This window comes from Lutjanus erythropterus, chromosome 3 (assembly GCF_056507025.1).
Source record: "Lutjanus erythropterus isolate fLutEry1 chromosome 3, fLutEry1.hap2, whole genome shotgun sequence".
NCBI lineage: Eukaryota > Metazoa > Chordata > Actinopteri > Lutjaniformes > Lutjanidae > Lutjanus > Lutjanus erythropterus.
In genome coordinates, this window is record NC_139319.1 from 15,720,780 (window position 1) to 15,739,969 (window position 19,190).

The following is a 19,190-nucleotide window of genomic DNA, read 5'->3' on the forward strand; positions in this document are numbered from 1 at the left end:
AGATAAAAGAAATCAAATGACAGACAATGCAGTTGGTATATTATTTACTGGAGCGAGCAACTTTCCTCAAGATACTGGAGTTCATTAGGCATATACTGTATAATAGGTATTACATTCAGTAGTGTTTAGCAGTGAGCTTAATAATATACATCCTGTATATACAGTACATGCTGCTACTGTATGCTGCTTCCTGATACTTCTTTAAAAACTGTACAACTGGCAGGCAGATTGTGACACAATGATGGAGAGACAATCTGTACAGTTAAACACAGACAATGAGATGCAGTATTGTCAGCACATACATTTAAAAAATTTAGTGTGGTCTGTCATAATATAAAATACAGGGTGGCATGGTTTGTCACAGGCTAACACAGTTACAATCTGATATATACAAAATAAAAAAAACTCACAATTCTCTACAAATATATACAAATACACATTCATAGCTTACAGTATTTACAGCATATTACGTTCCATGAGGGCTCCGCCGTTCAGTCAATTCTTTCAAAAGGTCATTTAGTCTTTCCAGGAATATTGTTATGTTTTTAAGTGCGTATGCTTCACATGGTGGACAACCAACCTAAAATTCAGACGAGACACAATACAACATATTTTTAGACATTAATGGAAGTCCCTATTTAAAAAGTAAAAAAACAAACAAACAAGCTAATGTGACACTGAGGCTTTGTGTGCTGTTGTATGTTGCACTGGTGATATAAAAATTAATATATCAGAATTTCCTTGTGAGGATGTGAATAACCATAATAATATACAATAAGCCATGAAAGCCTAAAAAAAGGTGCACAAAGTCTGTTGATGACAGCTTTTTTTAGTGGTTATGCAAGAATGAAAAGTAGTTTAAAAGTACAAAACATATTTTCCTATAAATCCAGACACTCTGAGGAGGATTTTGCGAACAGGACTTACAGAGTTAGCTTCAACACGCAGTTCTTCATTGAAATCATGGATGCATACTGCATCATCAGTTTTAATTTCCTCTTCTTTGATGACCATTATCAACTCCAACATGTAACATCTGAGCGACACATTTTTACAGTTGTCCTAGGAGAGAGAGAGAGAGAAATACCTCAGTATGGAAATATACTGTCACAGTGTCCAGTCTGCTTTAACTACCATAAGTTTCAAACTTCATGTCCCCTGTCCCCCTAAACTGCAGGGGGTTCGTTCAGGAGCGTTGCATAAGGTCTCTTAGATTGTGCAAGTGCACTTCTGTTACCATGGTTACACTCCATTTGACAGAATGTGTGCGAGTTTGCAGCACGTAGAAAAGTAGAACATTAACAATTAACAACAATAACAATGGTTGATACAGTAATTTTCCATATGCTGTCTGCTCTTCTGGTACATTTTGATGCAAATTGCATACAGAGTATTCGACTGTGTTTTGTGAGATTCCAAACTGAATGGAACAAAAAAGGGAAGTGTGAGCTGTGTAGGGAAGAACTGAACAACGGGTCTTTACTTTGCAGGAAGCTGACAAGCAAGATTACCCACAGGTCATTCCACAAATCAAACAATGGAGCTAACAGAGGAGTTTTATATCCCATAAATATTTTTTATATTTTATGTTAATTGCTAACTTAAAATAATTAATTTAACTAATTAGAATCTAATTGAATAATATATAATAATTAAGTTATATTTACATTTTATATTGGTATATAGTTTACATATGTCTGTAACTATTGTTAAAACTAACATCACCAGTCATAATTATCACAACATAATATAAATATGAAATAATAGTAGTTTGTATTATCAACTTTACATAATAAAATGTGAATAATCTGTATATTAATCTATTTTGGAATGCACCATACAGCTTGTAAGTTAATCAAATCACATTTATTGACAACTTACATTGCCTTCAATTCAATAGAATAAGTTTTTTCAAGCATCAGTTTTTGTTTCGTTTGTTTTGTTTTACTGAATACTTTGTTTCAGTCATATACATTTTCCAGGGTTGCAGCAAAAGGTACCCGGATGTTTTCGGTGACAATGGCGGTGTGTTTAGAATGGAGGAATTTTGCCAAGGGAAGTTCCCTTAACTGACAGTCCCTGAGCAAGGAGCAGGGAGTACAGGCTAAACCCTCTCTGGATTGGAACACAGCCATAAATATAATGCACTTGCACAGAGATGTAAAGTCATGAACTGTTGTTTATATACCTGTCTCAGCTCCTCCCTATTTTACCAATGTTTGCTTAATCTTGAGAGCTTGATCTTCTGTCTGGTGCAGAGCTGACATGACTTTTCTGTTTAATTAAGAAACTAAATACAACCCCTTTACACTTTGTGCTTCTAGTTACGCTATTTAAGTAGCATAGTTGAGTTGGACATGCCTTACATGCATTTGTTCCTTGCACTTTAGACCATGCACTATAGATAATCTAAATAGTGTCTAATAAGGGGAGGTTATTTAAAAGAATGTGAGTCTCTGTTCTGTTTGACTCTGGACTAATTTTTCAAGTTTCTCCTGTGACAAGATTATCTGCTCTTGAGAGCTTAAATTGAAGCATGTTTAATGCTCTTCCTCCATATAATCCACGTACTGTACAGTTGGAACGTGGCGTATTATTGAAAGGAGTTATTGACTCAAACTACACAGCCCGTGTTCATTGTGATGAGAGAACATGTCAACCAGTCAACAACGTGGCTCACTCATCTGTTTTTTTTATTGTCTTTGGACTAAAGTGGAGGACTAATTGTCAACTCATTTCTTAGAGAAGTAAACAAAAGCTGATTCTCATTTGTAGCTGGTGACGGTGGATTTTGTCAGCTAAAATAATGACTCATGCAGATTTCATAAGTGTAGCTGGCTGATCTAAGCTACTGGTGACTCAACTTGAGTCAGCTGAGATGTCTCCAGCTGCGATTTAATGTTTCCATCTAACACATTTTAAAACAAGAACCCTGTGAAAGTATAAATGTAAAGTTACCTGACAGCTGCATACATGAGATAATGTTAATGCTAAAAGACTTAGGCTGAGGGGGGCTAGTGAGCAAGTCATGGAGTAGGGGTTGTTTTGCGGGACTCCTCAGAACGTTATTTCATTTAAGTATTATCTTGGTGTAATTCGAAGAAAAATACCCATAATCTTTCATCTAACTTCTTTACTAACCGAATGGAAAGATCAACCTTAGCCAGCAGAAGCATCAAAGGTCGTAATACTAACACCGCCACGACCGGGCCTGTCAAGACAAACATGGCATCTCTCTCTGGAACTTAGTGCGACTCAGGTGACTCTGCAGCAGGACCCTCAACAGGGGTAAGCCCGACTCAAATCATGGCCTTTAAGGCTGAGCTGCTGTCATCGCTATGAACAGACTTTGCGGCTGTCTTCAAGGACGAAATTAGCAAAATGTTTTAAAACAATTTCCGGTTATTATCTTCTGTAAATGGAATGGGTCGCTTGTGTTTATTACTGCTCATTTTGATGCTACACAATTAAAAATCAGCTTGTTCACCTTATATTTGAGATGCAAGTTGCTGCGTCACTGCGGTTATTGCAGAATGTTCAGAGACATTTACGGCTGTATTCTAACCTGTTGATCTGAGTTCAAAATTGGCACCCATTTTAAATTCTGTATATAACGAATCACTCTCAACTAACTGATGCACCTGACTGGCTAACTCTAGAGAGAGACTCTTGTAATAACACATCTCTATCTGCTTTATTATACTCTAGTCTGCCATATTCAGAACCTGTTACTAAATACACTTCTAACCCAGTTATTATTCATTCATTAAAAATATGGAAACAATTCAAACAGTCCTTTGGGATGTGTCAATTTTCACTGCTCGCTCCCATAAAAAAAAAAACATGTTTTTCATCCATCTTTGACGGATGCTTTATTCAATGCATGGCCCAATAATGGGGCCTGTTCATTTAAGGACACGTTCATAAATGGCTTGTTTATCTCGTCTGAGCAGGCTGTCCAGAAATTCAGCATCCCCAGGTTGCACTTCTTCAGATATTTACAAATCCACAGCTTCATATCTTCAAATATCGCTCAATTCCCGTCACAGCCCCCAGACACTCTCCTAGATTCAATGAATGACCTCACATCATCCAGAAAGGGTAAGATAGGTGACATATATTCTTTATTACTGAGAGAAAATATGACTCAACTCCCTTAAAAGTCAGTGGGAGGGGGACCTTGGTATAGAAATTTCAGAAACCATGTAGTCAGAGATGATAGGGCGAATATATTCATCTTCAATTTGTATGAAACACTGTTATGCAGTGTAAAATTCATCGATTGCATTGGACTAAGGTTAAGCTCTCCCAGGTTGCTTCAAACATAGACCCCATGTGCGACCGCTGCAAACAGTCCCAAGGCACTCTGATACACGTGCTTTGGGAATGCCCAAAGTTATGTAATTTTTGGAAAATAATATTTGATATGCTTTCCAAAACTACTGGTAAATCCTTAGAACTGTCAGCCTCCCTTGCCTTACTTGGCACGGTGACACAGAAGCTTATCTTAAATCATTGTACACTAAACCTTTTGTCTTTCGCCACATTGGTGGCCAGATGACAAATTTTGATTAGGCGGAAAGATTGTAACCCGCCAACATTTACACAGTGGATTAGGGATATGCTGCATTTTATTAAACTGGAGAAAATAAGGTATACTGTCAGGGGGTCAGCTGACAAGTTTACACTGATATGGCAGCCCTTCTTGGGTCAAGTTGATGTTTTAGGTTCTGATGATTTTATGAATGACTAGCTTTCAGTGTGTAGATATGTAGTTCGGAATATTGGAAACAAAATGCTGGAAAGATCCCTAAGATGCCCCAGGTCATATTTTGTTGCTTCCCCCTGAGTATGTCTATGCATGTTGGTGCCCTAGACATTAAGGAGGCCCCTTACAACTTATTTATTTATTTATTTATTTATTTATTTATTTATTATATATTTAAATACACTCATGAACATGGAAAAAGGAAGCGTAGAGACTCAATTAGTGCAGTGCACCGTGAGACGGGTCACCCAGCCAGACCAGCTGGACCTCGATCACGGAACACAGCTGGAACAACAGCTACGCTAACCAGGCTTAGACCTGGGACAGCGAGCCAGAGTGAGATGCGTCAATGTCAACCAACTTTGATTCTGCACCGGCCCACGTCCTCCTCATCAATCCTCCACATAGCAAATGTAGATGCAGCGGTATCTAAGAAGTTCAGCTGGAAGTAAAGTTACTACAGCTAGTAAGTTAGTGTTAGTTAGCCGGACATGCTAACATTTGCAGCTTACGTTTGAGGAGTTGAACTCAGAGTGTGTGCGCTTGTGTTTCACGTATTTGAGAGACTACAAAGAGACTCATGAAACACAGAGTTTCACTCTTCTCAGAGCCTCCTGCACACCTTCAACATGTAGAGAAATGGAAGCTTAACAGCCCTAATTATGGTTGCTAACCTATGATTGGACAATTTCTGTTTGTAGGTGGGGCTTAGCGAAGGGTCACTTGACTCAAACAAACATGTACTTACTTTAATGTCATTAGCTGATGGAGCGTACAGCATAGCATCAGATTTCTAAAAGGGGTTAAGAAAAATTAAAAACAATAAAATTAGACAAAGTAGGGTTTTGAATATTATCAAATAAACAAAAAACAACAATCCACTACACATGTAAAAGGGATACACTAAGTAAAAGTATGAGTAAACATAAAAATATGACGGTTTCTACAGTTTAAAACAAAGATAAACATAAGTGAAATTTTATTTTATTTAATACCTTCTCTCACCTCAATGGCAACTTTCAGTCCATCCAAGCAAGTCCTCACATCTACTGTGTCTGGCAGAGAAGCAGCACACGTACACAGAGTCAAGAAGCTTTAAGAGAGTGAACAGACAATGATAACAATTTTTTAATTTAGGAGAATATTTATATATGATTTGTCTTAGGTTCTTGCAACAGTGGCAGACAGGTGTATAAAGAGTGTAAAGTTTATATTTTACTGACCATCTGTTACTTTGTGTCACAGACTCACCTACAAGTTGTATTTTACAGATACTTTAATCAACTGCCAATTCATTTTTTTAAAGCTTGTTGCCCGTCTATTGGTGAGCTGTTCCAGTAGTTAGATTTAAAAAAAAAAAAAAAAAGAAAACAGCCCTTCAAAGTAAAATAAGTGTTATGTAGAAACAAAGCCATTCCCTTTTCAGGAAATGTTCACAACATTAACAAGAATGGATGAGTTTTAATGAATGACAGAAAATGACAATTTCAGACAGATGAAGAAAGGTACACTTTCTTTTTTCCATTTCACAACAGTAAACATCCTTCAATGTTTGTTTTAAAAAATTCTCTTCTGAATAATGAAGAATATCTGATTTAACTTGTGTTGCATTTGTTTGGTGTGTTTTTTCCACCTATGTTGATGATAGAAACATTTCCTCTGTCATTTTTCTTTTTTCTTTTTTGTCAAGTATGATAACCAATATTTAACTTTTAGACAAACAAGTCACATGCTGTATGCCTACCTCAGAACTAAGAAACAAAGCCAGACCTGAGTTTTGTGGCTCTCTCTGCACAGGTTACAGGACCACTGGAACTGGACGTCTTTCTAGAAATAATACGAGGAAATGGTATGTTAGTATTTCATCCTTCCGGCCGTTTTGTCAAGCTTGAATGAGACTGTTGAGAGAAGAAGTTCTGGTTAACACGGTTAATTTGATCTTTATTTAAGAGCATAGTACTTGGATAATACAGTTACCAATCTCATAAAACCAAATGACATATGTTTAAAACTTTTTTTTACTCTTTAATTTAATTTGTAATTTCTGCTCTGCTGTAACCAGTAAATGTGTTCCAGTTTTAGTTTGTTCAGTAAATTCAGTTTGGATCTGAATGAATAATTTTAATTTTACTGATATCTTTTTGACCTCACTAGTACCTTAAATCAAACACTGCACAGGCATTTTTTTTTTACCTTATCTTTATCTTTATATAACATTTGTCTTGTGGTGACATGATTTTCTGAAGGGGCCTGCTGCTCGCCCCAGAACTGACATGTCGCAGCACATCTGCTTCCTGTGTGTCGCAGGCATAACACCCTGAACAAATCTGGCAATAACACACAATGATAATCTACTATAAACTAGTATAGATAGATAAAAATCTGTGCTTCCTTTTTTTCTTATACACACTCATCCTCACCAAAAGAATAATAATGATTCATTATCTCTGCGCTTGAGAGATCTCACAGTTGTAGCTTTCAAAGTCGCCAGTTCATCACAGGGCTGATACATAGAGACAGGCAACCGTTCATGCTCATATTCACATGGACAATTTAAAGCCATCAGCTAATCTAATTAATGCATGTCTTTGGACTGTGAGAGGAAGCTGGAGTACCCAGAGAGAACCCACACGGAGAACATGCAAACTCTTCACAGAGAGGCCCTGCCCCAGCCACCGGCTCCCCAGACCCCCAGCCGTCTGGGGGATTCAAACTCAGGACCTTCTTGCTGTGAGGCAGCAGTGCTGACCACTGCACCGCCGTGCCGCCTTGTCATTCATAGTTAACATGTAAAGATCTACTTTTGACAACTTCAGAGCAGACAAAGTCTTGGGGACCTCCTGTGATTTGTGGCACAGCCCTAAGGGGGGGTGCGGGCCCCAGGTTGGGAACCAATGATATGAAATGATCAGATTCTCATAAATGAGCAAAAATGCAACCCATGCTTTCCAGCTCATTTCTCTGCCCTTTTCCCTTGCCTGGAGTTTCAGTTGCTCTGATATTTCTCCTGTTTCTTCTGTGGCTGTGTGTTTTTAAATGACTACTTATTCTATATATTGTCAGTTGAGTCAAAACAGAGATCGAGAGCAGGCAGTTACACGCCACCTCCTGTGTGCTCAGGATTTGGTGTTGACAGTGAAAAATGTTTGTCCGTCCAACCAACGAGACGACATCCTTTGACTGATCAGACGTACATATTCTCCCTCTCCAGCCTTGAAGTGCATCGTCCCTGTGAATCTGCGAGTTAGATGGTGCTCACTGGCAGCTAATTGTTCTTTCAAGGCCATCCATTTTTTTCAATTAGTGTGTTCGTGGTGGTGATTCAGCTGGATAATATTTCCACATTATGGCAGAGACCGTTTCTGTTGGTGGGTGTGCAGGTTGATTCCTCTTGAGTCACATAGTTGCAAATCCTCGCATATGAGAGACTGGAAGCAATACATGTTTTTTACTTTTTTGCTTAAATATGACTGAAGCAATGAATCAGTTATCAGCGTGGTTACTAGGGTTGGGCAGTCTATTGCGATGGCTGACAGTCAGCGACAAGTAAGCCCTCTGCCATCGTAAGCCCTCTGTATTTGAGGTAGTGTCTCCGCTCAGAGTTGCCATAAAGTTGTTGTCTAAGTTCCCTTTTTGACATATGGTAGAGAAAATAAAAAAAAGAAGCTGTTGCTGCTTTTGATTGCTCAACATCTCCACATCATGTTTTTTATTTTCTTTTGAAACACAACTAAGTTACGAACATGTGTTGAGCCAAAGAGCCTTTTAGACCCAGCAACGATATCACCGACTCCTGCGATGTTTTGCTAATTCGCTAGATGTCACCCAACCTTAATAGTTACTAATTAATTGCTTTGGACTAATTGCTTAATTAGCTTATCATTTCAACTACCAAACACTTCAGGGAAATGCCCACCAGCTCAGTGTTGTCACTGTGAGAGGACTGTTTGCTTCGGGCCGACATCGCTCCATATGTAAAGCAGCAAGTGCATCTCTTCCCAAACCCTTCATCTTCAGACCCCACCCAAGGCAGAGGATGTGTGGAACAGAAACAGACGGTACCAGGAGGTACAGCTTTATCTACAAACCCCTCTAACTGGGCCAAGATTGTTCTCATTTTTTGAAATTAATTTGAAGCCAAGCAGCAGGCACAACATTCACTGATCTGAAATGGTACTGCCCAGTTTGGCAGTAAGTGCATCAATCTCTCAGGCCCATTAGAGGAAAACTGATATTATCTCTATTATCTTGCTTTCGTTTTCGTTTTACGATGACAGATATTTGGTCTTCATCCACACCTAAATTCGTCAAGGAAGTGCAGGAGTCTTGTAGCTTACTTTGGACTCTTCCCAATGTTTAGAGAATCATCAACAAAAAGGCAGAGGCAGAACAAGCTGGGGGCCGGTTGCTCAGGCTGAATTTATGGGGGTTTTGTCTGCTTCCAGTCCCTAAATACACACTTAATAGCTAGTGTATGTGTGTATGTTAGGGGTCCAAGATCCCACTGCAGACCCCTGTTGTTTTTGTTCTGATGATTCTTTCTTTCTTCTTCTTCTACTCCACTAAAAGTATTTGTGAAGCAAAAACAAGATGAAAATTCACCAAAATTGTCCGGTGGGTTATAAATTCCACCCACTACACAAAAATGCAACAACACTCATTGACCTCAAGCTGACGCTGTGACAAACAAGTTTACTTTTTTGCAATTATCTTGAAAACAGCTTAGCCTAGAGTAAAAAAAAAAACTTTCACCATTTAATTGTTCAATTCATCTGCATCTTTTCACAGTTAGTCTTCTTCTTTCAATAATGTCAGTTTTATGGCTTTTTCTAGTCTTCATTAACATGCAACTTTTTGGTTATTTTGTAACTCTTACTGGTCATTATGGGGCTCTTTATGGTCATTTTGCATGTCTTTGTTGTCACTGTGCATTTATTTGTGGTTATTTTGTTCTTCTTTGTAGTTGTTTTGTGTTTCTTTGTTCTCTCTTGGCGGTAATTTTGCGATACTATCAATACCTGTCACCCTCTGACGCTGGTAGAGGAGGAGGATATGCCACCCCGGCCACACCTCTGCCCGAGCTCAAAGCCAGCAAGTTCCAAATATCTAAAGATTGATCTGATAATCCTGACTGACTGCAGTGACAGTCGTCACTGAGCCACTTGAAGGGTGTGAATCAGAGTGACGACTGTTTTGAAATAGCCTTTGATTTAATTAATGGATACAGGTTTGGGGCGTGTACTACACAGATAATTGTGCCTTTGTGTTTTGTCTGTTCAGAATTCATAACCTGTAAACTACTGATAACACTGCAGTTTTATTAAGTAGTTTAATGCAGTAGAGTGTCACTTTGAGAAAGAAAAACCTTAATTAAATTCTTCTTCGTCTCACTGAACACAAACGGTGCGTGAGCCATGCTTCTGGTAAAAAGTACATGGTGTATCCCTCCTATCTGATTAGGCAACACCTTGCGCAATACAGGGGTTATTGCTGGATTAAGGTTGTTGAATGTTACATTAACAGGAGGATATAAAAGAGCAGCAACTCACAGCTATTTTAATTATTGGTTAATATGCTTATTGTTAGCAATTAGTCGAGTAATTATTTAGTTTGTAAAACGAGATGAAATGAGACTCATACTTTATCATATTTTTTCCAATACATTATAGAAAATCAATCATGATTTTTCCTAAATGTTTATTTTTTCACTGACAGTCCGAAATCCAAAGATATGCAATTTATGATAATATGAAAGTTGCATTTTCTCACGTCAAAGAAGCTGGAACAAACAAATATTTATCATCATTTTTACTTTACAAAATTAGTTAAATTACCAATCTGTTATCAAAAATGTTTTCTGTTAACCAGAGTCTTGTCATTTAACACATATTTCATGTATTAATTTCACACTGGTGATTTCTTTGAACCAGTAATGTTGCTTCCTTTGAACATTTATTATTGAAATGTCATATATAAAGATGTAGATAAAGAAAATAAAGATATAAGATAAAGAAAAAAATCAGAAATTCTTCATAGACTTCCTAGAGTGCGCTTATTTTAATGTTGAACTGTATAGTGCATATAATATAAGAAAACATATCTGTGCCCTTATTAGCATATAAATCTTTAACAACATTATACTGAAACAGTCTGTGTGTGTGTGAGAGATGGGGATGAACTTAAATAACCCTCCATTGTCCGGGGTCGCTACAGTATTTAATAAAAAAAAAAAAAAAAGATTTATTTGAGATCTTTTTTCTTTTACTATGTATGTTATTACTATAAAAATAATAATAACAATAGTAAAGAAAAGCACACATAAAACAGTCCTCGCCTCACAGAGGTTATATGATGCTTGCAGTTTCAATCCTGGTCATAAAATCTTTTTTTTTCAACATGTTATGAAACATTCAGGGCTTCAGGATTTCTGGGCATAACAAACATGAACTTTTAGACTTTTAGATCACCTTTTACGTTTACTAAAAGCAAAATTATAATAATTCCCATTTTTTGGCAGTTAATTGGCTCATTATGCTAACTACTCAAATTGCCCAACATGCAACTCTGTTGCAACCAAACTTAATCTCATCTACTGACCCTATAAATGACACTTTAATAAATAAAGTTAACAGGAAACAGCATCGGTGGGGTTCATATCGGCCATATAGGTGCTTTCAGTCAACCACTAGGCCTGGATAATAAAACGATAGTGTGTCTACATCAGTAATAGATGCTTCTTTAATAGTAGTAAGAAAAAAAAATGTACAAAATGTAACACAGTAGTTTGACTTAAGTAAATACATACCACCATGAAAGCACATAACAAATATGCTCATTAACACCCTACAGTCCTTGATGAAGGAGTGTTCTATGGGTGTCATGCAAACAGCAATCATTTAACAAGTGTGTTGTTCATTATAGTGAGAAACTGAGATGAGTAATTTGTTAATTAAAAAAGACAGGTCAGCTCACCAGAACGGCAGTTTCTTTCGTTGTTTAAGTCTATTTCCTGTGCCTTCATAAATAAAGAGGGTAAATAAAAATAAAGTGGTTAAATTCAACATTCAACGTCTCGTAATTATCTATATCAACTGAAATTAATAATTTTAATTTATTAATTTTTAGTCATTTCAAATTTTTCAGCTATATCTCCCAGCCCTATATCACACTGTTCATATGGTATATAGCTTATCATTAGACTTGCACTGATTAATCGACATCCGTCCGGTCAGCGTCACACACGTGTTCTGCACGATGGTCACGTCATGCGCACAGCAGACAAACTGACCATGATATCAACACAGCGCTGATGACAGCTACACACACTCAGACACATGCTTGCTTGAAGATGGTGCGACAGATTCCAAGAATAAGATAAAGAGAAGACAGACAGTCTGAGACAGAGAGACAGAGCAACTGACAATGTCACAGAACAGCCGTAAACTTTGTTGCTCTTCATGCTAATGTTAGCCAGCAGCAGACTGCTGTTCACAGAGGGACAGTTAAAATCTCACCTCCTGTTTTGGCTGAAGAATAAACAACCTGTGTTGATGAGTCTCCTCAAACATTTTCTCATCCAGACTCGTTCAACTTCTGCGTCTGTTTTTCTCACGGCAAAGTTTTACTGCAAACTGTTGCACCGCGTCCGTCTCCGGTTTGTTTACATCTGCTTCCACAGGAGATCACGTGAAATTGCGGCCCGTGAATTCACGCGAGATCACATTCTCCGGATTCATAATCTCAATATAAAACTAGAATAAGGCCTGGCTGTAACCTGGAGGACTTTGGAGAAACTTTAAATAGTATTTAATGAATATTTAATAGTCAGTGTCTTATTATGAACAATTTTAATTTTTACAAGAAAAGTTGCAAAAATGTTTGTGAATGCTGTCGGTAGGTCAGACCCTTCATAAAATCGGAAATCGGAATTGGCAAAGACAATTGAAATCGGTGCATCTCTACTTATATTTTTATCTACCCTTGTTAGCTTATATATTACCACTATACATACAGTATGCACATTACTCTGCACTTAACTGCTTTTTGCACTTGTTAGATGATAAACTGTGTGTGACTGCCTCAGCACTTGTACTCTGCACTGACAATACAATAGAATCTAATCTAACTTCAGCACTCGACTGTAAATGCTGACTCTAACATGTTGGATGTGTGACCAAGTTCAACACAAAGTGGTAAATCTGGGACAGTAGCATTGTTGAGATGTTTAGGCTGCCACTTATGACCCTGTGTGACGCTGGAAAATGGAAAACACAACAACTTTGACATCAAACGGCAAACACATTAGGGCTGAAACTGCTTATTATTTTCATTATTGATAAATCTCCCAATTATTCCCTCAATTAATGGATTAATTAATAGATTAATTGCTTGGTCAACAAACTATCAATAAATAGCAAAGAGTTCCCAGAGCCAATGCTGATGTCTTCAAATGACGTCTTTGTTTTGGCACAAATCAATACATAACCCCAAAGTATTCAATTTATTATGTTGTGATGCTAGGAAAAAAAAAAACCACACACACACACACATTTGAGAAGCTGGAACAAATGCATTTTTGCAATCTTTACTTTAAAATTTAGAATATCAAAATAGTTGCAGATTAGAACATTGATAAACTAATAAACGTTCAGTTGTTAAGAGTGTTGTGTTCTCAGATCTCTTCATCCAACCAACACGTACTGATGCCTGAGAAGAAAATACTAGAATAAAAAACTGAATTCCTCACTCAAGACAGTGGAATCTTTCTCTTTTAACAGAGAACATTATATCCTAAGTTCAAAGTGGGGCGCAAGTGGTATTTTGCCCCGCCCCACCCCTTGCACCACCAGTGCAAAGCAGGATACACCTATCAGCTGTGTGGTGCCCTCATTAATTCACAGACGATTTTAATCCTAACATGCAATAAACCAATTAGAAAATCAGCTCTAATCACCTAATCAAGAGGGTGCAAGCTGCATGACGGTGAAGTTACCAAGAGGAAACAAAGAGAAAAGATTTGTGAAGCGAGGAGACAGATGTCCTGGTTCAAGGCGTGAGAGCGCGAGAGCATGGACATGGAGATGACAGGACATCTTCGAAACAGCTTCATGTGTGCATTATTATATTACATGAACGTCTGCAAAAACAATACATGAACCGTAAATGTCATGCAGATATGTAGCTGGTTATGTTTTACACTGAAGCGCCTTGACAAGCGATTGGCAGAGCAGAGAGAGAGTGCGGTCGAGGAGAGAGGTTAACCGATCCAGTCTGGCTGAAGCTGCCATCTCAGTTATGTGGCTGTCCATGCACAGACCAGGCACAAGTGGCAAAAATGGAACTTGCGCCGCTGTAAGATAGCAAAACGACCTGTGCCAGCGGTGCAGTGGCTTTGCACCGGGTGTAAGACAGGGCCCTTGAAGTTCTCGGCAATTAGGTGGAAAAAATGTGTGTGTATATCAGTATCAGCATCTAATTAACCAAAATTAGATCTCGGCAAGATGGTCTTCAAACATCCAATATTGTGCATCCCTAAAGTTACATTATGAATGCAGCATTTTTACTTGTGAGGGAGTATTTCCACACTGGGGTCTTTCTACTTTTACTTAAGTGAAATTACTTCTTCCACCTCTGAGCAAAACATGATAAGACTGTAAAAGGGGAGATTCTGCATATGAATGAATAGGTTACCTTAACTGCTGATGTTTCAAGTACGTTTTGCCGATAATACTAACTAGGGCTGCAAAATTAATCAAAATATTATAGTCACAGTATCCAAATCACAGAAACTTCAGACTTTTGACAAAGGAAAATGTGTGACAAAACAGCATTATAATGAAGCACCGTAGAGCTGCAGAGATGCTCTGGCCTATAAATCTTGTTCTCAAGATGTGAGAAAACATGTTTGTTTGGTGCAGACTCCAACAAATGTCACATCATCATGATATCATCATACAGTTCTTTTTTCCTGTGAAAATTAAAAAGGTGATTCAAAAATGATCATTCCCTCTAATAGTGAATCAATCACAGTATCTGTCAAAATAATCACAATGTGATTTTTTTTATCTTATTGTGCAGCCCTAATACTCACCGTAGGGAAGACCTTTGACAACTACCCGTTACCACTGAAAATAAAAGCTAAATCTCTTGGCTTCCTGCCTGCCTCTTCCACCAATCAAAAGAGTCTCCCACACAGACGTCATACATGTACATCTCAGTGAACCAACTCAACACAATATTAGTGAATTAGTAAATTATTTTTAAGGAGTTATACAAAAAATAAACAGATAAACTTTTTGTTTGTTTGTTTTTGCAGTTTTCACTTGCATCCACAGTTTCACTGCAAAAAAGACCTAAAAACATTGCAACATCCATTATAGTTTTTTAGAAAAGCTGCTGTGAAATCAGACATTTAAACTGCAACAATCCCCAAAAAAGCCTGCAAAATCCTGGAGGGTCTGAAAGAAGGTGGACTATAGTACACACTGTTTCTGGGAGTCATTAATACTTACTCTAAACACTCCTTTGTCAACTGACCTGCCCGTCTGAACCCATGGTATTTTCTAGAAAGTGGAACCCACCCACTGGTTAACTGTGTTGATTTCTGCACCTTATCGATGAACTGAAGCAGAGCTGTCACTGCAGCCGCACGTGTTGCTATCCTACACGTAATTATTTTTCAGTTTTGCACTTACTTCAGTTCCTGTTTTGCTTTTTGTAGCTGCAAATAGAACTTTCCGCCCTAATTCAACTTTCCCCCGATTTTAACAATCTGCAAATAGACAGAAAACATCAAGGACAGGAAAGAACAGTCAGATGCTGATGAACAGCTGTTTAATGCACTGTTTACAGTCACTGTGAAAAACATAAACATGAGAAAACAAGTTTGATAAATAGTGTGTGAAGGCTATGAAATAGGTATGGGAAATGGTTATGGGGAGGACAAAAACATCATGACATGGGTTTTGCTGTGATTAACTGAAATATTTGATATATTGTTATTTAGCCTTGATGAAACATTAGACAGTAAACAGCATCAGCTGCCTGTAATAGTAACAGTAGAATGTTTTTTGAAGTAACCCTTAAATTATTGTGCAGTTCCATGCATGTGACATTTTCAGTAGTGGTGCACACAGGAAAACAGGGCTCCTTTGAAAACTTCTGTGTAATTCAAACCCTGGGTTTAAACACAGCACAAAATTAACCACTGCCATGAAACTCACAATGTCACAATACCATGTTTTGAGAATCCATACAGTTATCACAAAACATAGTATTTCAGTACTCAATACTCTTGTACACCCGTAGCCGATATGCTGAAAAAAACAAGTACCATCATGTATGACATCTACTTGACACCTAAGTATCAGTTCTCGTTGCATTTCTTCACATTCTTGGCATTTCTTTTTGCTTTTGTGTAAAAGGGGCTTCAGCGTCATTACTGCGTGGGTTAAATTTGCCCCAAGTCTCCCCATCTTTTACTTTAAGCGTTAACTCTCCATCATCGACTGTCACAAGAGTTTGCGCATGATTTGCTAAACGTAAATAAACAGAATTGAAATGCATTCTCACACTTCAGACAGCTGTTTGCAGAATAGATGCGTGTTCTCTGCAGCCGCAGAAGGAGGGGCTTGTTGGACCAAAGACCGTCCCTTTCACCAACTGAAAGTGAAAGTAAACCAGCAGAGACAGAACTGGCGCTGTGCTTGGTTTTAACCAAATTACCACAATGATGCACGGTTCGCCGACGGCAGCTCAAATGTCACCGTGGGCCCACGTGGATCAGCAGGTTGACAGACACACCTCCGATCATTACGCACCTTTTACGCGCAGCCGGTGTGAACTTTGCCACCTTTCCTGACTTAATAATGAAAACACTACTTGAAATCCAACTATAAGTCCAAACCTGAGGTGTTATTAAGCTACAGGTCCACCACACACACACTCACACACAGAGAGAGGGCTCACCGCTCGCTGGTCTCCGGGGCATATGTTCTGGACGAGGATCGCTGGGAGCGCCGTCATTAAGTCTGTCATCTGCGCAGCGGCAGCAGTCGCTCTCCCAGCCAGCGGAGCAACAGGCCACGATCACATTTTTGCATTTCACGTGTTGTACTGAAGCTCTTGTGTCTCATTGATGACCTGAGTCCTGGATTGTGAACACTGGAGACGAGCAGGAGTGTGTGTGAGCCCAGATGTCGCTCCACAGTCCGACTCACACACACGCCCTTCTCTGGTCATGCTGAGCTGAAGTTCACGCCTCCCGTGATTCGTCACTTTTTTTTTTTTTTTGTTACACACCAGTACGTGTCAGGGCAGCGGTTCAGCTGCTTTTCTGTTTTTTTAATGAGAGGGATTCACTTAAATCAGTCATCAAGTAATATCGAACAACAGTTTTCTTTCATGCCAAAGTGCTCAATCATGAAGGATTTTTTTTATTAAATCATTTATTGGCCATTAAACACAAACATGTCTCAACAGATGCAGATTACAGCTGATTACAAGTTCAGGTTGTGTTGTTTGGACAGCCTTTGTGTTCACTGAGGCAATTAAAACCCAGTGAATTACCACGATAAACTGTAGTTTAACACTTACTATAACCAGACATGGGAAGTAACGGAGTACAAATACTTAGTTAACTATAGTTTTCAGATATCTGAACTTTTTACTTTCGCTCTCTAAATTTTAAATAACTGCACTTTCTGCTCCTTACATTTCCAGAACAGGCTTGTTCCTATAGTTTTAATGCATTTAAAGGAATTATTGATTGTTTTTGTCTCATTGTGTACCAGCCTCATAACATGAAGACTGATTTCAGCAAGACAAAAAATGTAAATGTGGCAAGACAAAAAAGATGTAAAAATGTAACAAGATATAAAAAGATGTAACAACAAAAACAATGTAAAAGATGTAACGACTCTGATGACAAAGAACATAACAAGACAAATATGTTGTAAAAGACAGAATGGGACAAAAGATGTAAAATACTTCAAAATGTAAAAATACAAAAAAAAAGACTTAAGATAAAAGAGTTGTAACAAGACCACAACGACATAACAAAACAAAAAAGACGTAAAAGACATACCGACAAGAAGAAACGTGGAAGACATAACAACATCACAAGACAAAAAGTGGTGGAAAAGATGTCAAAGTGTTACGAGACAAAAAAGATGCAACAAGACAAAAAAAAAAAGTCCTTTCATCTCAAAGTGCTCAGTCGGGATTTTTATCATTTATTGGCAGACTGAACACAAACATGTCTCAACAGATGCAGCTGATTACAAGGATCAGGGCAAATATGCCAAGTTGTTTGGACAGCCTTTTGTTCGAGTTGGACACAAACCATGTTTTAACCAAGGCTGGATTACCAAAGACACAACTGAACAGGAGCCATATTCATTATAGGCCAGTCTTTCTGTGGAATTTCTTTTGTTTGTTTGTTTGTTTGGAGTGATTCGGAAAAAATTCCACAGTCATCCACAGACCTTGCTTTGAGCAATTTCATGTAGGAACTACATTCTTTTTTACAACAAGGTCTGTGGATTATCTTGAGTAACCGGGTCATGATTTTTGAATTGGTTAAACTGGCTTTGAACTTTTTTTTGCTGCTTTGAGCACCACAAGCCAAGTTATATAAGAAAGAGGGCAGACTCAAACCAAAACAATTTACATGGATAAATAGCACTACGGACCAAGGGACAAAAATCTGTATTTATACATTTTGGGAAGAACTTAGATGCCAAATTTGCCTCTGGATGGTTCACTGACGTCGCAGCCATTTTCGTTAGGTCAAGCCTGACCAAACAAATCCATGCAAACTGGGAAGCTGCTATTTTTCTGGATAAAATACACTACTACATTTATTTCTCAACCGATCTCAATAAGTTGTGTTGAATTCAAGGGTTCATGATCTGTGAAGTAAACTGATCATCAGTGCAAAATATGACTAAACAAACTAAATATGAAAATGTGACAGGTACAAGCCTATAAATTTACTTAAAAAAAACTAAAACAAGCAGAGAAGTTATATATGACTTCCAAAGTGCATTTCTGTAAGAATTATTTCATTGCTGACCTTAAAACTGTGTCACATGCTGCTAATAATAAGCTGGTGAACAAACAAGATTAATTTCAAATAAGTTGGGACCCTGTTTAAAACCTGAAAACAGAATGCAACAATTTGAAAAAGAACTGTGTTTACTGGCAGCAGTTTTAGGAAGTGTTTCTAAGCCTGTGAAGTAATATCGTTTTTATACTCATCTGTTTCACAGAAGTGGTGAACCTCACCCAAACCAAGTTTGTGACCAACTGCGCCTTTCCGGGATGCCCCTTTAATACCCGGTCATGATACCAATTAGCCTGTTTACCTCTGGAAGGAGCCAAACATGTTTTTGAGGAGTCTTTTGTTCCCCCTGCACAACCT

General features: G+C 38.1%; 1 protein-coding gene across 1 annotated transcript; it reads right to left on the reverse strand.

Moving 5' to 3' along the window:
• Positions 1-27: 27 nt before the first annotated feature.
• Positions 28-18,391, reverse strand: il15 (interleukin 15). Its single transcript, XM_084715174.1, has 6 exons — positions 16,736-18,391; positions 6,513-6,595; positions 5,774-5,861; positions 5,517-5,561; positions 928-1,062; positions 28-580 (listed from the first exon to the last, which is right to left on the reverse strand). Exons 1-6 carry the CDS (start codon positions 16,802-16,804, stop codon positions 467-469), a joined length of 534 nt encoding a protein of 177 aa, XP_084571300.1. The 5' UTR covers positions 16,805-18,391; the 3' UTR covers positions 28-466.
• Positions 18,392-19,190: the final 799 nt, after the last annotated feature.

What these genes read in the sequence shown, in the direction of transcription:
- il15 (XM_084715174.1), bottom strand. Translation starts at nt 16,804, where the DNA reads ATGACAGACTTAATGACGGCGCTCCCAGCGATCCTCGTCCAGAACATA. An exon ending in CATCAGCTAATGACATTAAA is followed by an intron (nt 1,063 to 5,516) that starts GTAAGTACATGT and finishes TCTCTCTCCTAG; the next exon opens with GACAACTGTAAAAATGTGTC. An exon ending in TGCGTGTTGAAGCTAACTCT is followed by an intron (nt 581 to 927) that starts GTAAGTCCTGTT and finishes TCTGAATTTTAG; the next exon opens with GTTGGTTGTCCACCATGTGA.